This window comes from Gorilla gorilla, chromosome 4, assembly GCF_029281585.2.
Source record: "Gorilla gorilla gorilla isolate KB3781 chromosome 4, NHGRI_mGorGor1-v2.1_pri, whole genome shotgun sequence".
In the NCBI taxonomy this organism is placed as follows: domain Eukaryota; kingdom Metazoa; phylum Chordata; class Mammalia; order Primates; family Hominidae; genus Gorilla; species Gorilla gorilla.
Genome location: NC_073228.2, coordinates 119,667,163 through 119,689,857, shown reverse-complemented (window position 1 = coordinate 119,689,857; position 22,695 = coordinate 119,667,163). Strand labels below are relative to the sequence as shown.

The 22,695-nt window shown below is 38.8% G+C and overlaps 2 protein-coding genes across 8 annotated transcripts in view; one reads left to right on the top strand and one right to left on the bottom strand.

Annotated features, from left to right (window-relative positions):
• The window catches only part of AP3S1 (adaptor related protein complex 3 subunit sigma 1), a 73,322-nt gene extending 72,032 nt beyond the window's left edge, over window positions 1–1,290 (bottom strand). For 4 of the 6 annotated variants that reach the window (XM_031010804.3, XM_055387464.2, XM_019027678.3 and 1 more), the window contains exon 1: window positions 602–970. In XM_031010804.3, coding sequence (XP_030866664.1) covers window positions 602–970 — 369 coding nt within the window. Of the gene's footprint in view, window positions 1–601 lie in introns of all 6 variants that reach the window. The other 2 variants (XM_004042376.5, XM_055387465.2) reach the window with 2 other exon arrangements.
• Window positions 1,133–14,439, top strand: ATG12 (autophagy related 12). 2 transcript variants are annotated; one of them, XM_004042377.5, is made up of 4 exons: window positions 1,133–1,318; window positions 4,960–5,096; window positions 10,039–10,101; window positions 10,825–14,439. In XM_004042377.5, exons 1-4 carry the CDS (start codon window positions 1,156–1,158, stop codon window positions 10,882–10,884), a joined length of 423 nt encoding a protein of 140 aa, XP_004042425.1. In that variant the 5' UTR covers window positions 1,133–1,155; the 3' UTR covers window positions 10,885–14,439. The 2 variants fall into 2 exon arrangements, with proteins under 2 accessions (XP_004042425.1, XP_018883224.1); XM_019027679.3 differs by lacking the exons at window positions 4,960–5,096; window positions 10,825–14,439 and having other exon boundaries at window positions 1,156–1,318; window positions 10,039–10,100.
• The last annotated feature ends 8,256 nt before the right edge of the window (window positions 14,440–22,695 follow it).

Below are 22,695 nucleotides of genomic sequence, written 5' to 3'. Positions count from 1 at the left end.
AACATACAGAAGAGAGACTGTACAGAACATGCAGTTATCTATCAAACGCAGGAAGCCAAAGTTCCTGCGCTATGAGAGGATCACAGTGAAAAACGGTAGCCCATCTGTCCAAAGAACAGAAAGAAGTCCACCTGAAAAGGATGGGAGTCGGCGGAGGGGGGCGAGAAGAACGAGTTCCACGCCGTCTTCCTCCTCCCGGGCTAACTGCAGCCGCGGGCGGCAGGAAGGCAGCCGCGCGGGGTGGGCTCTTGGGGACGGGGCGCAGGGCTCCGCGGCGCGGCTGGGCTGCGGCTGCCCGATCGGCGAGGGCCGGGCCCCGGGAAGTCTCCAGGGCCTCGCCCGCGCAGCCAGGAAAGCATGCAGCCCACCGACGGGCGGAGGAACCGCCCGGGCAAAGCCACGTCGGTGGCTGACCGCGCGGCAGGGAGGTGGGAACCCTGTCCACACCCACCGGGAGGCTGACAGCTGGCGAACGCCAGGCGGCCGGGACGCGACAAGGGCCGCAGCGCGCCGGAGGGGGTCGCTCTGAGAAAGCCGCGCTGGGCGCTGCCCGTCGCCAACGACTCCCCCTCGCCCGGATCAGCGGCGGCTGGATACTCACGTAGGGCTGGTAGAACTTGGAGAGCCGCGGCTTCCCGTGGTTGTTGAAGATTAGGATCGCCTTGATCATGGCTGTGCCGGGCCGACCGGGTGGGCACTGGGGGCCAGGTTGGGGGCGGGCGCGCGAGCCTCGCCTCGTAATCTCGCCTGCGATCCTTCCCCACCCGCCCCCTCCCGCACGCGACCGCGCGCGCTCCCGAGCCGTCGGGCGGGGCCCAAGGGGCGGGGCCTGGGCGGGGCAGGCACTAAGGAAAGCGGAAACATTTCTAGGTCCGAGCCAGCGGCCTAACGGGAGTGTGAGCATTCGACCGAGCACGGACACGTTGCCCACCGCTCCTCTCCTGAGGTCTGTAGTCGCGGAGAAACACATGTTGCGTTACTAACGTTCAGAGGTCTGCGACAGCTTCGATTTGAATGACTAGCCGGGAACACCAAGTTTCACTGTGTAATTGCGTCCCCCTACTCCGGCGCCTCCTTTGCGACGCTCCCTGGAGAAAAGCACGCCCACTGCACGCGCTCAGTCGCTACTTCCGCTCTTGAGTCTTCCCAAGCAAGATGGCGGAGGAGTCGCAGTCTGTGTTGCAGCTTCCTCCCTCAAGTGCTGCTGGAGGGGAAGGACTTACGGATGTCTCCCCAGAAACAACCACCCCGGAGCCCCCATCTTCCGCTGCAGTTTCCCCGGGAACAGAGGAACCTGCTGGCGACACCAAGAAAAAAAGTAACTGAATTTATTTCCGGGCAGAGAGGCGGGAGGTTCAGATTGCATCCGACTAGGGGTGGCGGCCAGTAAAGAAGCAAAATTTAGAGGAGCTCCTGTCCTAGACCTGCATTTTGACCAGTCATCAGAAGAAAAGAAGTGTACTTTTTGATTTTTAAGGCCTTTAAGTTGAGTGTTAAAATACCATCTCTGTCTATCGGTGTAGGGCCTGATACTTGCCTGCCACACTTATTTTGATACTGTATTTTTTGAGTTGGCCATACTGCGAGCTCTTTGAAGGAGGGAGGGAGCTGAGTGGGGGGGGGGGGGGTCTCGGTAATTCCAGGTACTTAATACAGGAGCTAATTATTTGAGTAATGTTTTATGGTGTAGGGGTGGTCATTGGCAAAGCCTGGATTAGAATTCACGCCTTCCAGCTTAACTCGCTTTTGCTTTTTTCCCCCCTCCCAGTTGGTTGTGAATTCACTCCTTAAACCAAAAACCAAATTCTTAACGCAAAATGAAGACTGGTAAGGGAAAGCTAAAGGCATAGATGTTACCTTTTTAAGAAACACATTTTGGAACCTTTGTGAGTTATTTCATTGCTTGAGCCAGCTATCCTCAACCCTTTATTGCTTGAGAATGTTTCCCTTTGTAAAAGAGATTGCTAAAGTTACGTGTTCTAAAGCACTCTGTGTAGAGTTAGAGTTGCCTATGGGAAAATCAGCATGTAAGCATCCTCGATTCAGAGAGGCTGATTTCGTCCTTAGACGTTTTCCCCGTTCTGTCTTAAGATGACAGTGGTCTCTGGCCGGGCGCGGTGGCTCACGCCTGTAATCCCAGCACTTTGGTAGGCTGAGGCGGGTGGATCACCTGAGGTCAAGAGTTCGAGACCAGCCTGGCCAACATGGTAAGACTCCATCTCTACTAAAAATATAAAAGTTAGCTGGGTGTGGTGGCGCGCGCCTGTAATCCCAGCTACTCAGGAGGCTGAGGCAGGAGAATCGCTTGAACCCGCGAGGCGGAGGTGGCAGTGGGTGGATGTCTCGCCATTGCACTCCAGCCTGGACAACAAGAGCGAAACTCCGCCTCAAAAAAAAAAAAAAAAAAGACATTGGTCTCATTGCCTTTTCTTCAACTTCTGCTACTGTGGAGGATAATTCTCTCCCAAGACTGCCCCCCTTCCCCCTTTATATCAGACTCCCATTTCCACGTGATGCACTATGAGTATTTCCATGGATAGCCACTAGAATCTTCAAAAGAATTTCGCAGGTTTTACAGTGTTTTGTTGCATTTTTTCTTCCAATTTACTATAGGCAAGAGCGGACTTTCGGAGATTCGTTTTAAGGTCTAACAGTCTTAGTCAAAACTTGTTACTGGACTCTGATGATAGCTGTGTAAAACAAAAGCTAAAAAAATGGCTTACAATCTAAATATTGCCCGAGGGCATATTTTCTTGGTCTGGACAGTATTTTTTTGCAAATTCAACTGTCATTTAAGGATGAGATTTTTATTTTCTGGCTCTTGTTAGCATTTGAGTTTGCCTCTCCAGTATAAAACTTAGTTTCTAACTATTCCTACCTTGTGGTTGTCATCATTTGTTGAGGATAGTATGATGAAAGCAGCTTAACTGTTTTGTATCCTCAGCCTTTGTTTTAATCTACAGAAGAAAGATTGTTGAAACAGACCAAGGTTTTGGCACTGGAGGTATGTTAGGTTTCCTGGGGAGTAAGTGTTGATTCTAATGTGTATCCGGGTTCAGAACTACAAGCAAATCACCTTTAAAATTAAAAAGAGAGGGCAGCTGTAATTAAATTATTTTCCTTCTCTAGTTTCTCACTGTCTTACACTTCATCCTTGGTAGCATAACTCAAGATATTTCCTGCTTCACTTTCTGGAAATGTTTAATTGCATTAATCGATTTATTGATATCCCCAGGGGATTTGAGGGAGCAGTGAAGGGAGGTATGAAAGATAGGCTAACTAAAATCCCACGTTATCTCCAAATTCATTCCTATTCCCAAGATAACTGGACCTAGGATAATTAAGTAGTTCTTTAGTAGGAAGATAAAGTGTGCATGCATCATGTGTTCTAGATGCGTTCATTCCAGGAGTAAACTTGAATAAAATGACCTCTGATCTTTTGGCCCCAATATTTAATATCAAAAGAATGGAGCAAGAAGGGTGTAATAGAATAGAGTTAACTTTAGGGGGCAGCAATACACTATTTTGCTTTCAATGTGTCTTGCTTTTTGACTGTAGATTTTTTTTTTTTTTTTTTTTTTTTTTTTTTTTTTTGAGAGGATGTCTCAGTCTGTCACCCAGGCTGGAGTGCAGTGGCTTAATCTCGGTTCACTGCAACCTCCGCGTCCCGGTTTCAAGCTATTCCCCTGTCTCAGCCTCCCAAGTAGCTGAGATTACGGGCATGCACCACCACGCCTAGCTAAGTTTTTGTATTTTTAGTAGAGACGGGGTTTCACCATGTTGGCCAGGCTGGTCTTGAACAAGAAGTTGGAAGGGGACTGGGCCCTCTTGAACTCCTGACCTCAAGTGATCCTCCTGCCTCGGCCTCCCAAAGTGTGGAGATTACTGGCGTGAGCCACCGCGCCCAGCCAGATGTATGTTTGTTTTGTTTTGTTTTAGCAAATAACTTTATGTCTGAGAGACAGATTCATAGGGTTTGGATTTGCATTTCTGTGTTTTGGATCGTTGAAACCTTAAGATTTCTCTTTCTGCAACTTCTTTTTGGCTTTGGTTGTTCTATTATTGTTAATAACATTGCTTTCCTTTATTAAAAAGTTTATTACAGAAAATTTGGTAGTTACAAACAGCATAAGTAAAACCAAGTAATCATTGCCTACAATGTCACTACTGAGAAATACCATTTTGGTGCATATTCTTCCATATTTATGTGAATGTGTTTGTGATGGTTTTTAATGAATTTAAGATATTATACATGCTGTTGGAGAGATTAAATATCCACATATATACCCAGCAAGTGGCAGAGCCAGGATTCGAACCCCAGGCAGTTTAAAGTGTATGCGGTTTACTACATTCTATTTAATCAGTCACCTCCAAATATCCTTTTTGGATATTTAGGTTTACTAGTGTTTCATATAAAAATAAATGCTTAAATGGAGGTGAAATCTTTTTAAGTGAATTTTTACACATCTCATATTTTCTTACACTGGATTCCTAGAAGTATTATTGAATCAAAGTATACCTTTATTAGGATCTGTGTTACCATATTGCATTCCACAAAGGGTATACCATTTTACATTCTCAAAAGTAGTATCATCTACACTGGTAATTATTCTAATTTTTAACTAGTTTCGTGGGTGAAAAGGGACATGACATTATTTTACTTTGCTTTTTGTGAACTTAAATATTGTTTGTGTATTGATCATTTGTATTTCCTCTCTTTGGAATTGCCTGTTAAGATAAAATGCATTTTAAAAATTAGTCCTGTTGGGAGAACTTTGTAGGATCAAGAAAAAAATGATGGAAAAGAATCTAACATTTTTACATCTCTCACATATCTTCGGTATCATAAATACGTAAGATGGATGTAGATTAAATATTTCTGATTTCTAAGTCTTTTATATTCCATTCTCTTTAGATGTTTCAGTGTAATTGTCAGTAAATTTTATTCTTCTTTTACAGTTGACATTTTGCTAAAGGCTGTGGGAGACACTCCTATTATGAAAACAAAGAAGTGGGCAGTAGAGCGAACACGAACCATCCAAGGACTCATTGACTTCATCAAAAAGTTTCTTAAACTTGTGGCCTCAGAACAGTTGGTATGAAACCAATGGTGATGTTTTCCTACAAAAATTTGCAGTAGTTCCTAGGCAACAGTGAATTAACTGTTGTTTATAGAAATGCATATGGAGCCACATATGTTGCTTTTGTTATGCCCTTTTATCCCTTTATTTTTATTTATCCAATTTTTTTTTTTGAGACAGTCTCGCTCTGTTGCCCAGGCTGGAGTGCAGTGACACACTGCAACCTTCTCCTGGTTCAAGCGATTCTCCTGCCTCAGCCACCCTAGTAGCCAGGATTATTACAGGAGTGCACCACCAAGCCTGGCTAATTTTTGTGTTTTTAGTAGAGATGGGGCCGCCTCAGAAGTGCTAGAATTACATGAGTGTGCCACTGTGCCCTGCCTTATCTCTTGTTAGTGGAGTTTATGTACTTTATCAAAGGATTCTCTGGGGAATTCTGAAATGAAATGTTTTAGATTTGTTTTACAATGTGTACCAGTTTATGTATTTATTTTTTGCCTCCTGTATTGTTTTCCTCAGAAAGTCACTGAATACCCATGCATAAAAATCTATCATAGAGCATTGCAATATCTGTACATTACTACAGAAGTTTTGGATTTTTTCAGTTTGTTTTGATAGCAGTTACTTTTTTCCTATTTTTCTTGAGGTAAGCAATGTATCTTTGCCATATATTGTGAAAGAACTAGGAAATATTTCATGTTACAGTACACGTTAAGCACTTCATAGTGGCAGTTGTAGTAAACGTTAATTCTTTAAATGCCACTGCATTTTAATTTGGCATTTGACTACAGAAATTTAAATGTCTACATGTATTTGGCACATTGTTTTTTATATATACATAATTATATGTATGAGACACCTTTATCTGCAAATAGATCACAATCTTGGATAGTATTAACTCAGATAGCATGAGTGGATAGGTAGTTGAAGAATTGCTAAGTATTTTTTAAATAACATCAGGAATTTTTGGGAGCACTAGAGGGAAATATTTGCTTCTGAACACAGGCGTGTGCATGGGTAAAACAAGTGAACTATCATTAAAGCAGGACATGTTGGAATTTCTTTTTGTCAGGGAGGAGCAAAAAACTGACTCTGATCTAAGAGTTTGGCTGCAAATGCTCTTACAAAAGTGAAGCTAAATGGAAAAGTCAGCGGAATGAGGACATACACTTGAGAAAAATGAGCAGAGGCTGTATCTTTGCTAAAGATGCAACATGAAGAGTTGGTAAAATAAGAGTACTGCGTAATTTAATGCATTAGTTTAGAAATACATGGAGATTTAAGAAAAATGAAATGATACTGTGTTCTGTGTTAAGAGTCTTGAAATTTTGTATTGCCTGTATTCATTCAGTAACCTGAAAGGACTTGATTGATACCAATACATAGTAGGTTGAACCATATAAAATTGCCATCATTCAGCCATTTTACCCTATGAAAACAATTTCATAAGGGTTAAATTAAAGCCTCTGTAGTGAATATGATTATCCTTTCCCATTTAAGCAATAGGAAACATAAGAATTATTTTGTCATTTTCCTACATTAAACTAAAACTGATACCTCCTGAATTTTATCTAGCAAAATGGATGTTAAAGGAAAAAAAAGTAATGCTAGGAATTCTGGGAAAATGGTGGAATCAGAAGGTATACGTGAATCTCTCTGAATTCTCACAAAACTTAGTCAACTAGATAGCAAAACCAAAAACCCCTGATTAGTATTTGTAACAAAACTAGGTGATAAGGTATCCCCATGAGCCCCAAAACACATGTTGGTGGGGACAAACCACCAGCAACCACAGGACCTTCATGGTATCAGCATCTGTGCTGAAAGAAGCAGTAAGAAACAGGGTTGGCATCTGACAGCACTGAGAAAAGTAGAACCTCAAAAGCGCTAATAGATCCTGACTGGGAAGTAAAGTGAGCCAATTTAAGAATAGAAGCTGACTAAGGAGTTTTGCCCTCTTCTGTAGCACGTGATGACAATACATTTGCACTAAGGACTTGAAGGGCTCAAACAATCTCAAAATGGACCCAGGAGGGCTCCGGGACCCCATACTGAGGAGAAGTTTCAGGAAGTGAAATGAAAATTGAAAAGGGTAGGGACATGAGAAAGGAAGGAAAGAGAAAGACCAGATCAAAATGGAGGGGAACAGAGCCTGGAAAGCTCAAAGCAGGCCTCCATCGTTTTGAATAGTATACAAAAAACAACAGGGGGAGCTCTGTGAAGTTAGAAAAACTACCCTAATTCACCTCATTCTAAAGGTTGAGGAAAACTAATTTCACATAAAAACAATAACAGGAATAACAAGGTCAAATCCCGTACAGTGTTACAAGAAAAAAGAGTTGCGGAAAAGAACAGCATCCCTTGAGACGATGAAATCAAGCCAGAAATATACACCTATAAGACAAGTCGAAAACTGTAACCTTGTATTTCAAAATGAGCTAAAAACAAGAAGATGGTATAAGACATGAAAGAAAAACGATCAGCATTAGTAAAACTAAGAAATGAAGCTCAGGAAAAGAATTAGAAATAAAAGAAAATTATTTCAGAAATGGAGACTAAAGTAGGAGGAACATAAACAATGGATAATGTGTTAAGAAAAATAGAAGATGAAAAAAATTTAAAAAGTGAGTCAACCTTTGGACAAGAGTCTGTGAAGAAAACCAGAGCAAGGGAACAGAAAAAATACTGTAAAAATGTCATTTAAGGTAAGAGATTTGAAACTACATATTGAAAAAACATCCGAAGTACCTGAGAGTATCAACCCAGAATAATGAACATCAGGATGCATTCTGTTAAAATTACTGGACTTGAAATCATTTGGAAATGTAGGGGACGGGAAAGAGGGCATGACTTAGAAAATTAGGCTGTCGTCAAACTTTGACAGCAAAGATGCTTAAGGAAAAAGTGTGAAATAAGGCTTTCATATCCTGCATAACTGACTTAATCAGGGCACAGACTATTAGCAGAAAATGCTATTCCAGTGAACCCTGAGGAATCCACTAGACAGAGAGCTTTATAACCAGAATAACTAGAGACATCAATTTAAAGACTGCTGATTTAAAAGCAGAAAGAAAAAAAAGCTGATTTAAAGGCAAAGTAATTAATAAAACTAATTTTGTCTGCCCAAGTTCTTGCAGTTTGGAAATAATACTTCCATGGAATTTTACTTTCACAAACCTGGAGTAACTACATCTACTTTAAAGTAACAAATTATACGCCACTTAGCGATTCTGCAGTGGAATTGATGTTAACCTATTACTTATATAGAGCTTTATAGTATACAAACAGATTTATGTCTTTCTGTCTTTTAAACTAACTGAATTGCTTTTTTAAAATTTCCAGTTAACACCTGTTACAAAATCACATTGAATGCCTTTGGTTGGTTCTCTGCTCCATCTAGTCTGCTGTTTTCTGTGAACACAACACCATCTTACTCTTTGTCTCCTTTGCCTATGAAGTCCTGATTACTGCTTTCTTCACCTGGTTAAATCCTGCTTATTTCTTATTTCCCACAAAGCCATCACTGACCCTTTTGCTAGGCTAGAGTAGTGTACATTTCTGTACGCTACATACTTCATTAGATGTACTTTTCTCACCCGTATTTATTCATGTGTGTCTCTGCCTCTCCTACAGATTATAAGCTCAGTGAGGGAAGAGATCACATTAATCTTCATAGTTCCATGTACAATTCTCAGCACATCATAGACACTGATAAAATAAACTAAGCTGTTATTGAGAGCCCTTCCCCTCATTTATAATGTACAAGAGTAAAATCTGGATTTGCTCATAAATTGTCAGGCACTGAACACAAATTATATCTGTATTACAAAAAATTCACATTATAATGCACATTGTTTTCTGTTACAGTTCTGAAATTTTTGTGCCAGAACTCTACTCAGCCATAACCACGAACTGATATTTCAGCATGAACTATTGAAAGATAATTTAACAATAACGTCTATTGAGTACATATACCAGGCACTGAAAGTTAGTGTATTATCTCATTTTGTCTTTCCTAACAGACCCAAGAGGTATAGGTCCTATTATTTTCCATATCTTACAAATAAAGAGGATGAGAGATTATTTGTAAAGCCAGGATTCAAACCCAGGTGTGTCTCAGAGCCTATACGCTTAATCACCACACTATATTGGCTAAGAGAGATGCAAGCAATATTGATGGTTCATGGTTGGTGATCAAAATAATATCTGTCAACCAACTATTCTGATACTTTTTTTTAAAAAATACTAAGTTTAACCCAGGACATTTTAGTCCCAAATTTGGATATTAAAGGAAAACTAAATATGTTACCTGCAAATAAAGTTTTGTTTTCCAAAAAGAAAATTATTAGAGGGCACTTCAACACTGTGACTTTAAGTACTAGAAATATTTTAGTAAAAACAGACTAAACTGAAACATTGAGCAGTGAATCCTTTAAAGAGCAAGGTTATAAGGTTTTAATTGTTACTTTTTTTCCTGCTTCATTTGCCTGTAAGTGACTTTATTAAAAAACCTAAGTATATATGTCATACATTTACCCAAGGAAAGTGTACAAACTACCTTGAATATTAGACATACTGATTTTTGGCTGTGTGCCTGTGTAATTATATTAGGAGAAATTCTTTGTGGGTAAGTGGGGACATTTTTACGATAATGTAATTTCTTGAATAGCCAGCTCTTCAAAAGCTATTTGTAAAAAATATTTAAAAGTTTCTTAGTTATAAAAAGTTAGGAACCACTGTTCTGGGAACTGGAATTGTGTTATTTTTATTCCTGTGGAGGAAAAAGGAGATCTTCATAAAGATCTCTTTAAATTGACTATTTAGAAAAGTTAGGAGTTCAGAGAAGCTTTCTTCAATTGTGAAAACAATACAAAATAGCTAGCTGAATGGAATGCAGAAAAATGCAGATTAATCAGGATACCATTAAACATCTCTGTTTTTCCTTCCTTTCTTGTAGTTTATTTATGTGAATCAGTCCTTTGCTCCTTCCCCAGACCAAGAAGTTGGAACTCTCTATGAGGTAAAAAAAAAAAAAAAAAGAAATTACTGCTTTTTTTTCTTAATCGAGTATGCACATCTGTATAATATGTATATTGTGTAGTATTGTTAATTCACATTTTTATTTCAAGAGATGGCATGCCATTCTTAATTTTCTGGGGTAGAAAAGATGACTTTCTTGTTCTGTTATCTAACATCTTGATCATAGTAAGATATTAATAAATGATACAATGATTGAAGAACCAAGGAATAAATTACATTTCAAAGTCATCTTCATGATTCTCATAAAGTAAGGCTTTTTCTTTATCTACATTTGATTTCTTCTACATTGTTCTTATAATCTGTTATCCAAATCTGCCTACAAGAAATTGAGAAAACAGCATAAGAATGACTGTTAAACATCTTACAGTGTCATTGTAATAGTTATTAGAGTACACATACTAGCACCACTACTAGAAAACAGCTAAAATTACATACATTGTGGTTGGACATGTAGAGAAAGGACAAGATTAAAATACATAAGCTCATTCATGCCTAAGATGCTTAAAGGACAGATTTTATTAAACACTTAGGATTATTAATATGTGTCTGATAGAAACAGGCATCCTTTTAAAGAGATAGCCTGTAACATAGGTAACTTAATATACGTGTGTGGATATTTATGATACATGTGGCATTTATTTTCTTAGTTTCATCTAAGAATAATAAAGATTGAGTTTGATTTATTGCCTTTTTTTTTTTGTAGTGTTTTGGCAGTGATGGAAAACTGGTTTTACATTACTGCAAGTCTCAGGCGTGGGGATGAACCACAAAGAAAATCAACTTGCTACTACATAAAATGGATTTTCACAGAAGAGACAGCTCTGAAAAGTTTTGATGCTTGTGGCAAGAGACTTAACAGATGTGATCTATTTAGTATGTGTCTACTCTATGTTTATGCATAAGAAAACATCCATAGCATGAATGGACTCAGAAAAATGTGATTTGTATTAATAGACCAGTCATCATAAAAGATGGTCATGATAGTACACCCATTGCTCCTACTTGTTACTATTATTGCTGCAGATCTGCCTCCAAGGTTGAAAAGGAGACTAAGACTGTATAAACATCTTCATTGCCAGTTCTCAAAATGACTGAAATTGTTTTCATGGTAAAAGTTAATATACTAAAGGGTTCCTTTTTTTTTAATGTTTACATTTATGTCTATGTTTACCTTTTTAGTCACATTGACCTGCTGGCTGAATACCTCAAATAGTCCAGTAGAGGGCAGTCCACCAGGCAGAAAAGGTTAGGCACTTTGGTTTCACATCTTTGCTGGGGAATAATAGGGGAAATGGCTGTTTTTGCTAATTTTTAGCTAATATCTAGGCAGGAGAGCAAGCACATTGGACAGACTAAAAGACTGTAATTTTACACAATACACATGGCTTAATTATTTTATTGGGATACAGAAAAATATAAATTCTGGACAAATAAGTCATATACCTGTTTTCAGTCCTATCATTTAAGGATTCTTGAGTCCCAATCACATAACTGTGGTGTTACTCTGTCATTTATATGGTGTCAAAAGCACTTGATGAGTAAACCCAGTAACATCTTTTTGAGTGTTTCATAATGCATTTTCCAACTTGAAAACACTCAATAATTGAAAAATAGCCTTATTGTGTATTTTATGCCATGACTAAAAGTGCCATTTTTACTGATGCTATTAGACTGATAATTTCTCGAAGTGAGATTTAACCTTTTTTTCTCTTTAGTATTATGTTTATAATGCCATATTTTTAGAAAGCATTCCAGATCAGGCATGGTGGCTTACACCTGTAATCCCAGTACTTTGGAAGGCCGAGGTGTGGCGATTGCGTGAAGCCACAAGTTTGAGACCAGCCATTATTAGGCTGCAGAGGCAAGAGGATCCCCTGAGCCCAGAAGTTCAAGGGTATAGTGAGTCGTGATTGTACCACTGCATTCCTGCTGAGCAACAGAGTGAGACCCCATCTCAAAAAAGAAAAAAAAAGGCATTCTAGTAAATCGAATGTAATGTGAATGGAATTTCAAAACAGGATCTAAGATGGTATGTAGTAGAATTCAAAGTAATATCACTTTAAAGTTAAATAAGTTGTGTATGGAAAAGATCTGTTCTCTAGTTTTGTCCAGTTCAGTTTACTGAAGGAATATATTTAATTATATTCATATATTTAACAAATAAAAATATGTTGAATTTTCGTATTGTTTGCCACTGAGGGTTCAGATGATAGACCTCAAAAAATCGAAAATACTGGTTGAATTTGTAGCATCCATTTAATTATTCTTTTTGACCTAAATAACTTAATAGTTTATTAAATCTAAGGTTAGCTAAATATGTAGCTAACCTTATTCGTTTTCTTTCCTAACAACTCTGAAGAATACATAGGACTTTGCACTTTTTTTTTTTTTTTAAAGAGACGGAGTTTCGGTCTTGTTGCCCAGGCTGGACTGTAATGGCACAATCTCGGCTCATTGCAACCTCTACCTCCCGGGTTCAAGTGATTCTCCTGCCTCAGCCTCCTGAGTAGCTGGGATTACAGGCACCTGCCACCACACCCGCCTAATTTTTTGTTATTTTTAGTGGAGACAGGGTTTTACCATTTTGGCCAGGCTGGTCTCAAACTCCTGACTGACCTCAGGTGATCCACCCACCTTGGCCTCCCAAAGTGCTGGGATTATAGGTGTGAGCCACCGTGCCAGGCCTGGACTTTGTACTTTTTCAAATCATATTTAATTATTTCTTGATCTTTACTCAAAGAATTATTCTGCGCTAAATTTGCAGCATTAAACAATAATTAAGCCTGGATCCGATAAATTATTGGGTGACTAGAACCTACAACACAATTTATTTTTAATTTAAACTCTCAAGTCTGATTAAACTTGGGGGAAAAACTGAACATTCAGGTGATATTTTAAATTTTCTTTGTGACTAAATAGATGTCATTAATATCATGCTTCATCTTACTGTGCATAGATGACCCATGGCACACAAAGTATATGTATAATATTGCAATATTGTACTTGCATCTTTAAAAGTATGCCAAAGACTTCATAATGAATTCACCATATTTAAGGAATAAGGCAAATTAATGTTTTATCCGAAATCAAAATGAGATTGGATAATTCCTGGAATCTGATTTCTGTAAGTTTCAGTCCTAAAGGGACCTTAAATATCTACTAGAACAAAGTACAGTGTATTTCTCAGATTACATGACATTAGTCAACCAATTTAGTTGTAACACAAAGTGAGAAAGCCTTAGGTGTTGAAGGAGTGTGAAAATAAAAATCTCTTTTCATGCAGTTTCTGCTTCATTTTCCAAGGATTATAATATGCTGAGTAAACTTTTGGCACTAAGGAAGCCAGCTACAGGCCACGTAATGAAAACTATTCAGAAAACAGTTCAGCAAATACTACTATTTGAATACAGTTCAAATCGTATTTATATAAATACTCTGCCTACATTATTTAACCCAAACTGGATTATTCACCATTCTTTGAAGATGCCTTGTGTTTTCTGTTATCTACTTCTGCTCCTGCAGTTTACTTACACCTTCACCCTTTCAAATCCTAACTCTTCTTCAAGGCCTGATTCAGATTTTAACTTCTTAAAGGCTATCTGAATCATTCAAGGAGAAGATACCCTTTCTCTCATAAAAACACTTAGAGCAAACTACCACTATTACAGCACTTATTGCATACTGCCTCAGAGCCATGTGTCCAGTTGTTCTGGTTTTTATCTGGTACCCACGCACACATAATACTTAGTACATTTCCTTATATGTAAATAATTAGTAATGTAACACATCGAGTGAATGAAATTGTGATTAGCAAAGTATGACAGCTAAAAACAGGAAATTTTGTATAGTTTAAGTTTTTGTACAGCAGAAGGTAATGGAAAACATTTGCAACATATGACGGTGTTTTTAATGTCTTAAAATATATGAAGAATTCGTTTCAATTGGTAAGAAAAGACCAACTGAAAAATAGGCAAAACATACCAAATTTCGATTCACAAAAAGATACAAATGGCCAACAAAACATGAAACACCTTGAACCCCATTGGTTACAAAAAATACAAATAAAAACAATGCTGACTGACAATAAAAATAATGTACATCTTGCTATTAGCAGAGTTGTGGGGAAATCCTGTCATATTGTGGTGAATAGAATATGAGTTGGTATATCACTTTTAGGGGGCCATTTGGCAATATCAAAAACCTTGAAACGTAAGTATAAACTTCAATTTGTTCGTATAACCTGTCATTCACATATTGAGTGCCTACTATGTCCTAAATATTGGAATAACACTAATAAAGCTCATAAGAGACTAATAAAGTCCCTGTTCTTGGAGTCACTTTCATGTTGACTGAAGGGGGTAGGACAGATTTTCAGATTTGAATTTAAATCTCGGAAGTTTTTAAAATTGAATTTTTAGAAATAATGGAAAGTAATTTGATACCTGATGCTACTATACCCATGTTTTCATATTTAATATTAATGAAAGATAAAACGTGAGTAAAATCTTTAGAGGAATCCTTATAAATCAATTCCCATAGTTCCTTCTGTCATAGCTGATACACATGAATCTAGGTTGATTACTTCTAGTGATAGACAAAAAGGATGTCCTGTCCATTTTGAGATGGCTCTATTTGTTTCATAACTGTCTTTCTTACAACATGGCAAAATCTGCCTCCTTGCTTCCTCCAAGTATTTGTTCCCAGTTCTTTTATCTACATCTACAAAACATACCTTTCCCCCTTTCCTGCCCCACTTTTCCCAAGTCTTGTCTTAAGAATGATAAATCCATCCCTATAGTTGCTTAGAATCTTGACTCTCTTCCAACCCAGTTTCAATCCATCAGCTTTACTACCCAAAGCAATCTAAAGATTCAATGCAATTGCTACCAGAATACCAGTGACATTCTTCACTGACATAGAGAAAAGAAAATCTAAAATTTGTATGGAACACAAAAGACCCAGAACAGCCAAAGCCATCCTGAGCAAAAATAGCAAAGCCAGAGGCATCACATTACTGGGCCTCAAATTATGTACCACAAAGCTATAGTAACAAAAACAGCATGATAGAAGCATAAAAACAAGACACAGACCAAGGGACCAGAATAGAGAACCCAGAAGTAAATCCATGTATTTACTTACAGTCAACTCTTTTGACAAAGACACTAAGAACATACATTAGGGAAAGGACAATCTCTTCTATAATAAATGGTGCAGGCAGAACTGAGTATCCAAACACAGAAGAATGAAATTAGACCCCTCTCTCACCATATACAAAAATCAGAATAGATTAAAGACTTAAATGTAAGACTTGAAATTATGAAGAGAAAATTGGGGAAACCAAAAGTTTAAGCTGGGCAATGATTTCTTGTAAGACCTCAAAAACACAACCAATGTGAAAATGAGCAAATGAGATCACATCAAGCTAAAAAGCTTCTGCACAGCAGAGGAAAAGTGAAGAAATATGCTACAGAATGGGCAAAAATATTTGCAAACTACTCATCTGACAAGGAATTAAAAACGAATATATAAAGAGCTTAATAGCAAAAAAAAAATTAGGCAAAAGATCTGAATAGGTGTTTCTTAGAAGATATCAAAATGGGCAACAGGTATATGAAAAAATGCTCAACATCACTAATCACCAGGGAAATGCAAATCAAAACTAAATGAGCTATCACACCCCAGTTTAAATTACTTATCCAAAAAACAGGCAATAATGGAGGCTGGTGAGGATGTGGAGAAAGAATACTTGTACACTGTTGGTGGGAGTGTAAATTACTAAAGCCACTAAGGAGAAGAGTATGAAGTTTCCTCAAAAAATGAAGAAAAGAACTACTGTGTAATCCAGCATTCTCAGTGCTGGTTGTAAACCCAAAGGTAAGAAGATCTGTATATCAAGATACCTGCATTGCAGCAGTATGCACAATAGCCAAGATACATAATCAACCTGAGAGTCCATGCATGGATCAATGGATAAAGAAAGTGTACATGATGGCATCTTGAGCCCTAAAAAAGAATGAAATCCTGTTATTTGCAACATGGAACTGGAGGATATTGTGATGTTAAGTGAAAGAAGCCAGGCACAGAAAAACAAATAGCACATACTCTCATATGTGGGAGCCTAAAAAAAAACTGCTTTTAGGATTGGCTGGCAAGATGGCCAAATAGGAACAGCTCCAGTCTGCAGCTCCCAGTAAGATGAATGCAGAGGTGGGTAATTTCTGCATTTCCAACTGAGGTATCCTGTTCATCTCATTGGGACTGGGTAGGCAGTGGGTAAGGCCAAAGAGGGTGAGCAGAAGCAGGGTGGGGTGTCGCCTCATGCAGGAAGTGGAAGGAGCAGGGGAGCCTACTTTTCCCAGCCGAAGGAGCAGGGGAGCCTACTTTTCCCAGCCAAAGGAGGCTGTGAGGGACTGTGTTATCTGGCCCAGATACCACACTTTTCCCCTGGTTTTAGAAATCCACAGACCAAGAGATTCCCTCATGTGCCTACACCACCAGGGCTCTGGGTTTCAAACACAAAACTGGGCAGCTGTTCAGGCAGACACCGAGCTAGCTGCAGGAGTTCTTTTCACACATCGATAGCCGAATTGATCAGTAGAAGAAAGGATATCAGAGATTGAAGATCAACTTACTGAAATGAGGTGTGAAGGAAAGATTGAGAAAAAAGATTGAAACGGAATGAACAAAGCCTCCAAGAAATATGGGACTATGTGAAAAGACCAAACCTACGATTGACTGGGGTCCCTGAAAGTGATGGGGAGAATGTAACCAAGTTGGAAAACACTCTTCAGGATATTATCCAGGAGAACTTCCCCAACGTAGCAAGACAGGCCAACATTCAAATTCAGGAAGTACAGAGACCACCACAAAGATACTCTTTCAGAAGAGCAACCCCAAGACACATAATTGTCACAGTCTCCAAAGTTGAAATGAAGGAAAAATGTTAAGGGCAACAGAGAGAAAGGTCAGGTAACCTACAAAGGGAAGCCATCAGACTAACAGTGGATCTCTGCAGAAACCCTATAAGCCAGAAGAGAGTGGAAGCCAATATTCAACACTGTTAAAGAATTTTCAACCCAAAGTTTCATATACAGCCAAACTAACTTTCGTAAGTGAAGGATAAATAAAATCCTTTACAGACAAGCAAATGCTGAGGGATTTTTGTCACCACCAGGCCTGCCTTACAAGAGCTCCTGAAGGAAGCACAAAATATGGAAAGGAAAAACAAGTACCAGCCACTGCAAAAACATATCAAAATATAAAGACCAATGACACTATGAAGAAATTGCATCAACTAATGTGCAAAATAACCAGCTAGCATCATGATGACAGGATCAAATTCACACGTAACAATATTAACCTTAAATGTAAATGGGCTAAATGCCCCAATTAAAAGACACACACTGGCAAATTGGATAAAGAGTCAAGACCCATCAGTGTGCTGTATTCAGGAGACCCATCTCCTGTGCAAAGACACACACAGGCTCAAAATAATGAGATGGAGGAATATTTACCAGGCAAATGGAAAACAACAACAACAACAAAAAAGCAGGGATTGCAATCCTAGTCTCTGATAAAACAGACTTTAAACCAACAAAGTTCAAAAAAGACAAGGGCATTATATCGTGGTAAAGGGATCAATGCAACAAGAAGAGCTAACTATCCTAAATATATATGCACCCCATACAGATGCACCCAGATTCATAAAACAAGTTCTTAGAGACATACAAAGTGACTTAGACTCCCACACAATAATAATGGGAGATGTTAACACACCACTGTCAATATTAGATCAACGAGACAGAAAATTAACAAGGATATTCAGGACTGGAAATCAATGTGCAAAAATCACAAGCATTCCTATACACCAATACAGACAAGCAGATAGCCAAATCATGAGTGAACTCCCATTCACAATTGCTACAAAGAAAATACCTGGCTGGGCACGGTGGCTCATGCCTGTAATCCCAACACTTTGGGAGGCCAAGGTGGGCAGATCACGAGGTCAGGAGATCGAAACCATCCTGGCTAACATGGTGAAACCCCATCTCTACTAAAAATAAAAAAATAAAAAAAATTAGCTGGGTGTGGTGGTGGGCACCTGTAGTCCCAGCTACTCGGGAGGCTGAGGCAGGAGAATGGTGTGAACCCAGGAGGCAGAGCTTGCAGTGTGAGCTGAGATCGCACCACTGCACTCCAGCCTGGGTGACAGAGCGAGACTCCGTCTCAAAAAAAAAAAGAAAATACCTAGGAATACACCTTACAAGGGACATGAAGGGCCTTCAAGGCCCACTGCTCAAGGAGATAAGAGAGAACACAAACAAATTGAAAAAAATTCCATTCTCATGGATAGGAAGAATCCATATCATGAAAATGGCCATATTGCCCCAAGTAATTTATAGATTCAATGCTATTCCCATCAAGCTACCATTGACTTTCTTCACATAACTAGAAAAATACTACTTTAAATTTCATATGGACCCAAAAAAGAGCCCGTATAGCCAAGACAATCCTAAGCAAAAAGAACAAAGCTGGAGGCATCACACTACCTGACGTCAAACTATACTACAAAGCTACAGTACCCAAAACAGCATGGTACTGGTACCAAAACAGATATATACACCAGTGAAACAGAACAGAGGCCTCAGAAATAACACCACACATCCACAACCATCTGATCTTCAACAAACCTGACAAAAGGAAGCAATGGGGAAAGGACTCCCTATTTAATAAATGGTAATGGTACTGGGAAAACTGGCTCGCCATATTTAGAAAACAGAAACTGGACCCCTTCCTTACACCTTATACAAAAATTAAGGTGGATTAAAGACTAAAATGTAAAACCTAAAACTATAAAAACCCTTAAAAAAAACCTAGGCAATACCATTCAGGACATAAGCATGGGCAAAGACTTCATGACTAAAACACCAAAAGCAATTGCAACAAAATCCAGAATTGACAAATGGGATCTAATTAAATTAAAGAGCTTCTGCTCAGCAAAAGAAACTATCATCAGAGTGAACAGGCAGCCTACAGAATGGGAGAAAATTTTTCCAATCTATCCATTTGACAAAGGTCCAATATCCAGAATCTACAAGGAACTTAAACAAATTTACAAGAAAAATCAACCCCATCAAAAAGTGGGCAAAGGATATGAACAGACACTTCTCAAAAGAAGATATGTATGCAGCCAGGAAACATGAAAAAGAGCTGATCGTCACTGGTCAATTGGAGAAATGCAAATCAAAACCACAATGAGCTAGCATCTCACACCAGTTAGAATGGCAATCATTAAAAAAACCTGGAAACAACAGATGCTGGTGAGGATGCGGAGAAATAGGAACACTTTTACACTGTTGGTAGGAGTGTAAATTAGTTCAACCATTGTGGAAGACAGTGCGGTGATTCCTCAAGGATCTAGAACCAGAAATACCATTTGACCCAGCAATCCAATTAGTGGGTACATACCCAAAGGATTATAAATCATTCTGCTATAAAGATACACGCACACTTATGTTTATTGCAGCACTGTTCACAATACCAAAGACTTGGAACCAACCCAAATTCCCATGAATGATAGACTGAATAAAGAAAATGTGGCACATATACACCATGGAATACTATGCAGCCATAAAAAAAGAATAAGTTTATGTCCTTTGCAGGGACATGGATGAAGCTGGAAACCATCATCCTCAGCAAACTAACACTGTAATGGAAAGCCAAACACGTCATGTTCTCACTCATAAGTGGGAGGTGAACAATAAGAACACATGGACACAGGGAGGGGAACATCACACACCAGGGCCTGTGGGTGGGTTGGGGGCAAGGGGAGGGAGAGCATTACGACAAATACCTAATGCATGTGGAGGTTAAAACCTAGATGATGGGTTGATAGGTGTAGCAAACCACTATGGCACATGTATACCTATTTAACAAACCTGCACGTTCAGCACATCTATCACAGAACTTAAAATGAAGTTGCTTTTATGGAAATAGAGTGTAGATGATGGTTACCAGAGGCTGGGAAGGGTAGTAGGAAAAGGGAAATAATAAAGCGTTGGTTAATGAGTAAAAAAAATACAGTTAGAAGGAAAAAGATCTAGTGTTGGGTAGCACAATTGGGTGACTATAGTTAATAATGTATACTTCAAAAAATAACTAGAAAAGTGGAGTTGGAATGTTCATAACACAAAGGATGAGAAATGCTTGAGGTGATGGATATTTCAGTTACCTTTATTTGATCATTACATATTGTATGCTTGTATCAAAATTTCACATGTATCCCATATATATGTACATTTATGTATCCATAAAAATTTAAAAGCCTGACTGATTTACCTGAAAAACATGTTCAGAGTCCAGCCATTTCTTATCTGCTACCACTGTGGACAGAGCCACCATCATATTTTTTTTTCACTCAAATTGCAACAACTAACTCGTTGGTTCCTCTGTATGTACTCTCTCCTCGCCTAGAATCCCCAGTGGCTTTCTATATTGGTGTAAAAGCTGAAGTCTTTACCTTGGCCTATGTGATATGTAGTCATCACTTCCCCACACTCTGCCACCCAAATGCTATTACTCAAACACTAAGCTTTCTCCAATCCAAGGGCTGTTGCACTTACTGGTTCTTCCACCTGGAAACTTGCCCTAGACAAATGTCTTGCTAATATCCTTCAGTCCTCGCTCAAATACCACCTCAAGGAAATGTTCCCCTGAACTCCCTCTAAAACAGCAAGTCGCCACTCTACTTACCCAACTTCCCCTGTTTTATTTTTCTCCATTGTATATAAAGTATTTGTATGTCCATTTCTCCATGTATGCTGTATACAATATTTGTTGGTGTGCTCCTCCTACCAACCCAACCCCATTAAAATGTAAGCCCTCTGAGGGCAGTGGCTTAGTTTTGTTAGCAGTGCCTGGAATATAGTACATGCTTTTTAAAATATGTTGGATAGTTCCCTTCTCTTTATATCTACCACCATGTCAATGCCTGTCTGAAAATGTGACAGTCATTGATTGCCCTGGGCAATTCAGAGTACAGTAGAGCTACCTCTCTGGATCTAGGTATTATACTTATGTTAATAAAGTCTATAATGTCAACTTTTTTTAATGACTACATTTAGGTTACAATATGCAACACTGTTGGGAAGAATTCAGATGTCCTTTGCAAAGAACCTGAAAAAAGTCTTTTCTCGATTTGAAATCACAACCCTAGGATCTTAAAGAGGAATGAGGAACTAGACAAATTACTCTAGCCAATATGCTTTTACTAACTTCATTTATGCATGCACTTAAGAAATATTTCTATTTGTGCCTAACCTGCACAAAATACTGTGTGCTAGGCACTGATGGTGATATAAAAATAAAATTTAAGAGGAGCCTGTCTTAAAGGTTCTCACTGTCAAAGTGATCCACGTAAATAATTGCAATACATGCTGAGAAATGGTAAGTGCCTTAAGGAAGATAGTGATTGTTCCGTTGTTCAGGAGGAGGAGAGATGGCACATTTGACAGGAAAGTAAAAGCTGGATCTTAAAATAAGATTGGGACATGTTGAAATGGCTGGCTAGGATTTAAGCAGAAGGAAAAGCTTAAGCAAAAGAATGGATTTGGTAAGCACATTCAATTTGGCTGAAAGATATATTCATAAAGAAAAATAATAAAAGGTGAAATATCAAGAAAGGTAGTTTACAGCCAAAATATGAAAAAAAATTAATGCCAGCCTGATAAGACCTATTGTATAGGAAAGTTAGAGTTATTGGAAGAATGTGACCAGGAAACAACATCATTAGTTCTGTGCTTTAGGCTAATAAATCAAGCGATTGTGAATAAAGGATACATATGGGAGAAAGCTGGAACCAAGGAATCCAGTTCAGAGGCCAGTGCCATAATCCATCCAAAATCAAATAGAGGTTTGAATAGTGGAATAGCAATAAGAATACAAAGTAGAGAAAATGATAAGGAGATACAAAACTTGGCAATTGGTTGAATGGGGTCTGGATAATGATGCAAGGAAGGAGTAGGCAGCAGTGGATGAGGTTTTTGAGCCTGGGTGCCTCATTGCAGAAATAGAACCTTTAGGAGTTTGGAAGAGCATTCTTGAAAGGAGTTTCACACATACTGCATCGGAGGTGCCAAAAGGTGTTGGAGATTGCAGTCTGCATGTAAAACTAAGGGAATATGGGAGGCATCCACATACAGACGATCAATGAAATCTTGAGTGTGGGGGAAGGGAGGAAGTTGAGAGAAGAAACAATAAAAATGTGTCAATATCAGTATATTAAGAAAGTTCCTTGAGGTCTTTGAAGGTCAAGAGGTGGAGTCAGATGGACATAAAGATGGCAACAATAGACACTGGGGATAGCTAGAGGGAGGATGGAGGAGAAAAAGGGTTGAAACTGTTGGATACTATGCTCAGTACCTAGGTGACAATAACATTTGTACCAGAAACCTCAGCATCACACAATATACCCAGGTAACCTGCACATGTAACCCCTGAATCTAAAAAGTTGAAAAGAGGGTAGGTACAGTAGCTCATGCCTATAATCTCAACACTTCAGGAGGCTAAGGCAGGA

What these genes read in the sequence shown, in the direction of transcription:
- ATG12 (XM_004042377.5), top strand. Translation starts at nt 1,156, where the DNA reads ATGGCGGAGGAGTCGCAGTCTGTGTTGCAGCTTCCTCCCTCAAGTGCT. An exon ending in TGGCGACACCAAGAAAAAAA is followed by an intron (nt 1,319 to 4,959) that starts GTAACTGAATTT and finishes CTTCTTTTACAG; the next exon opens with TTGACATTTTGCTAAAGGCT. An exon ending in TTGTGGCCTCAGAACAGTTG is followed by an intron (nt 5,097 to 10,038) that starts GTATGAAACCAA and finishes CCTTTCTTGTAG; the next exon opens with TTTATTTATGTGAATCAGTC.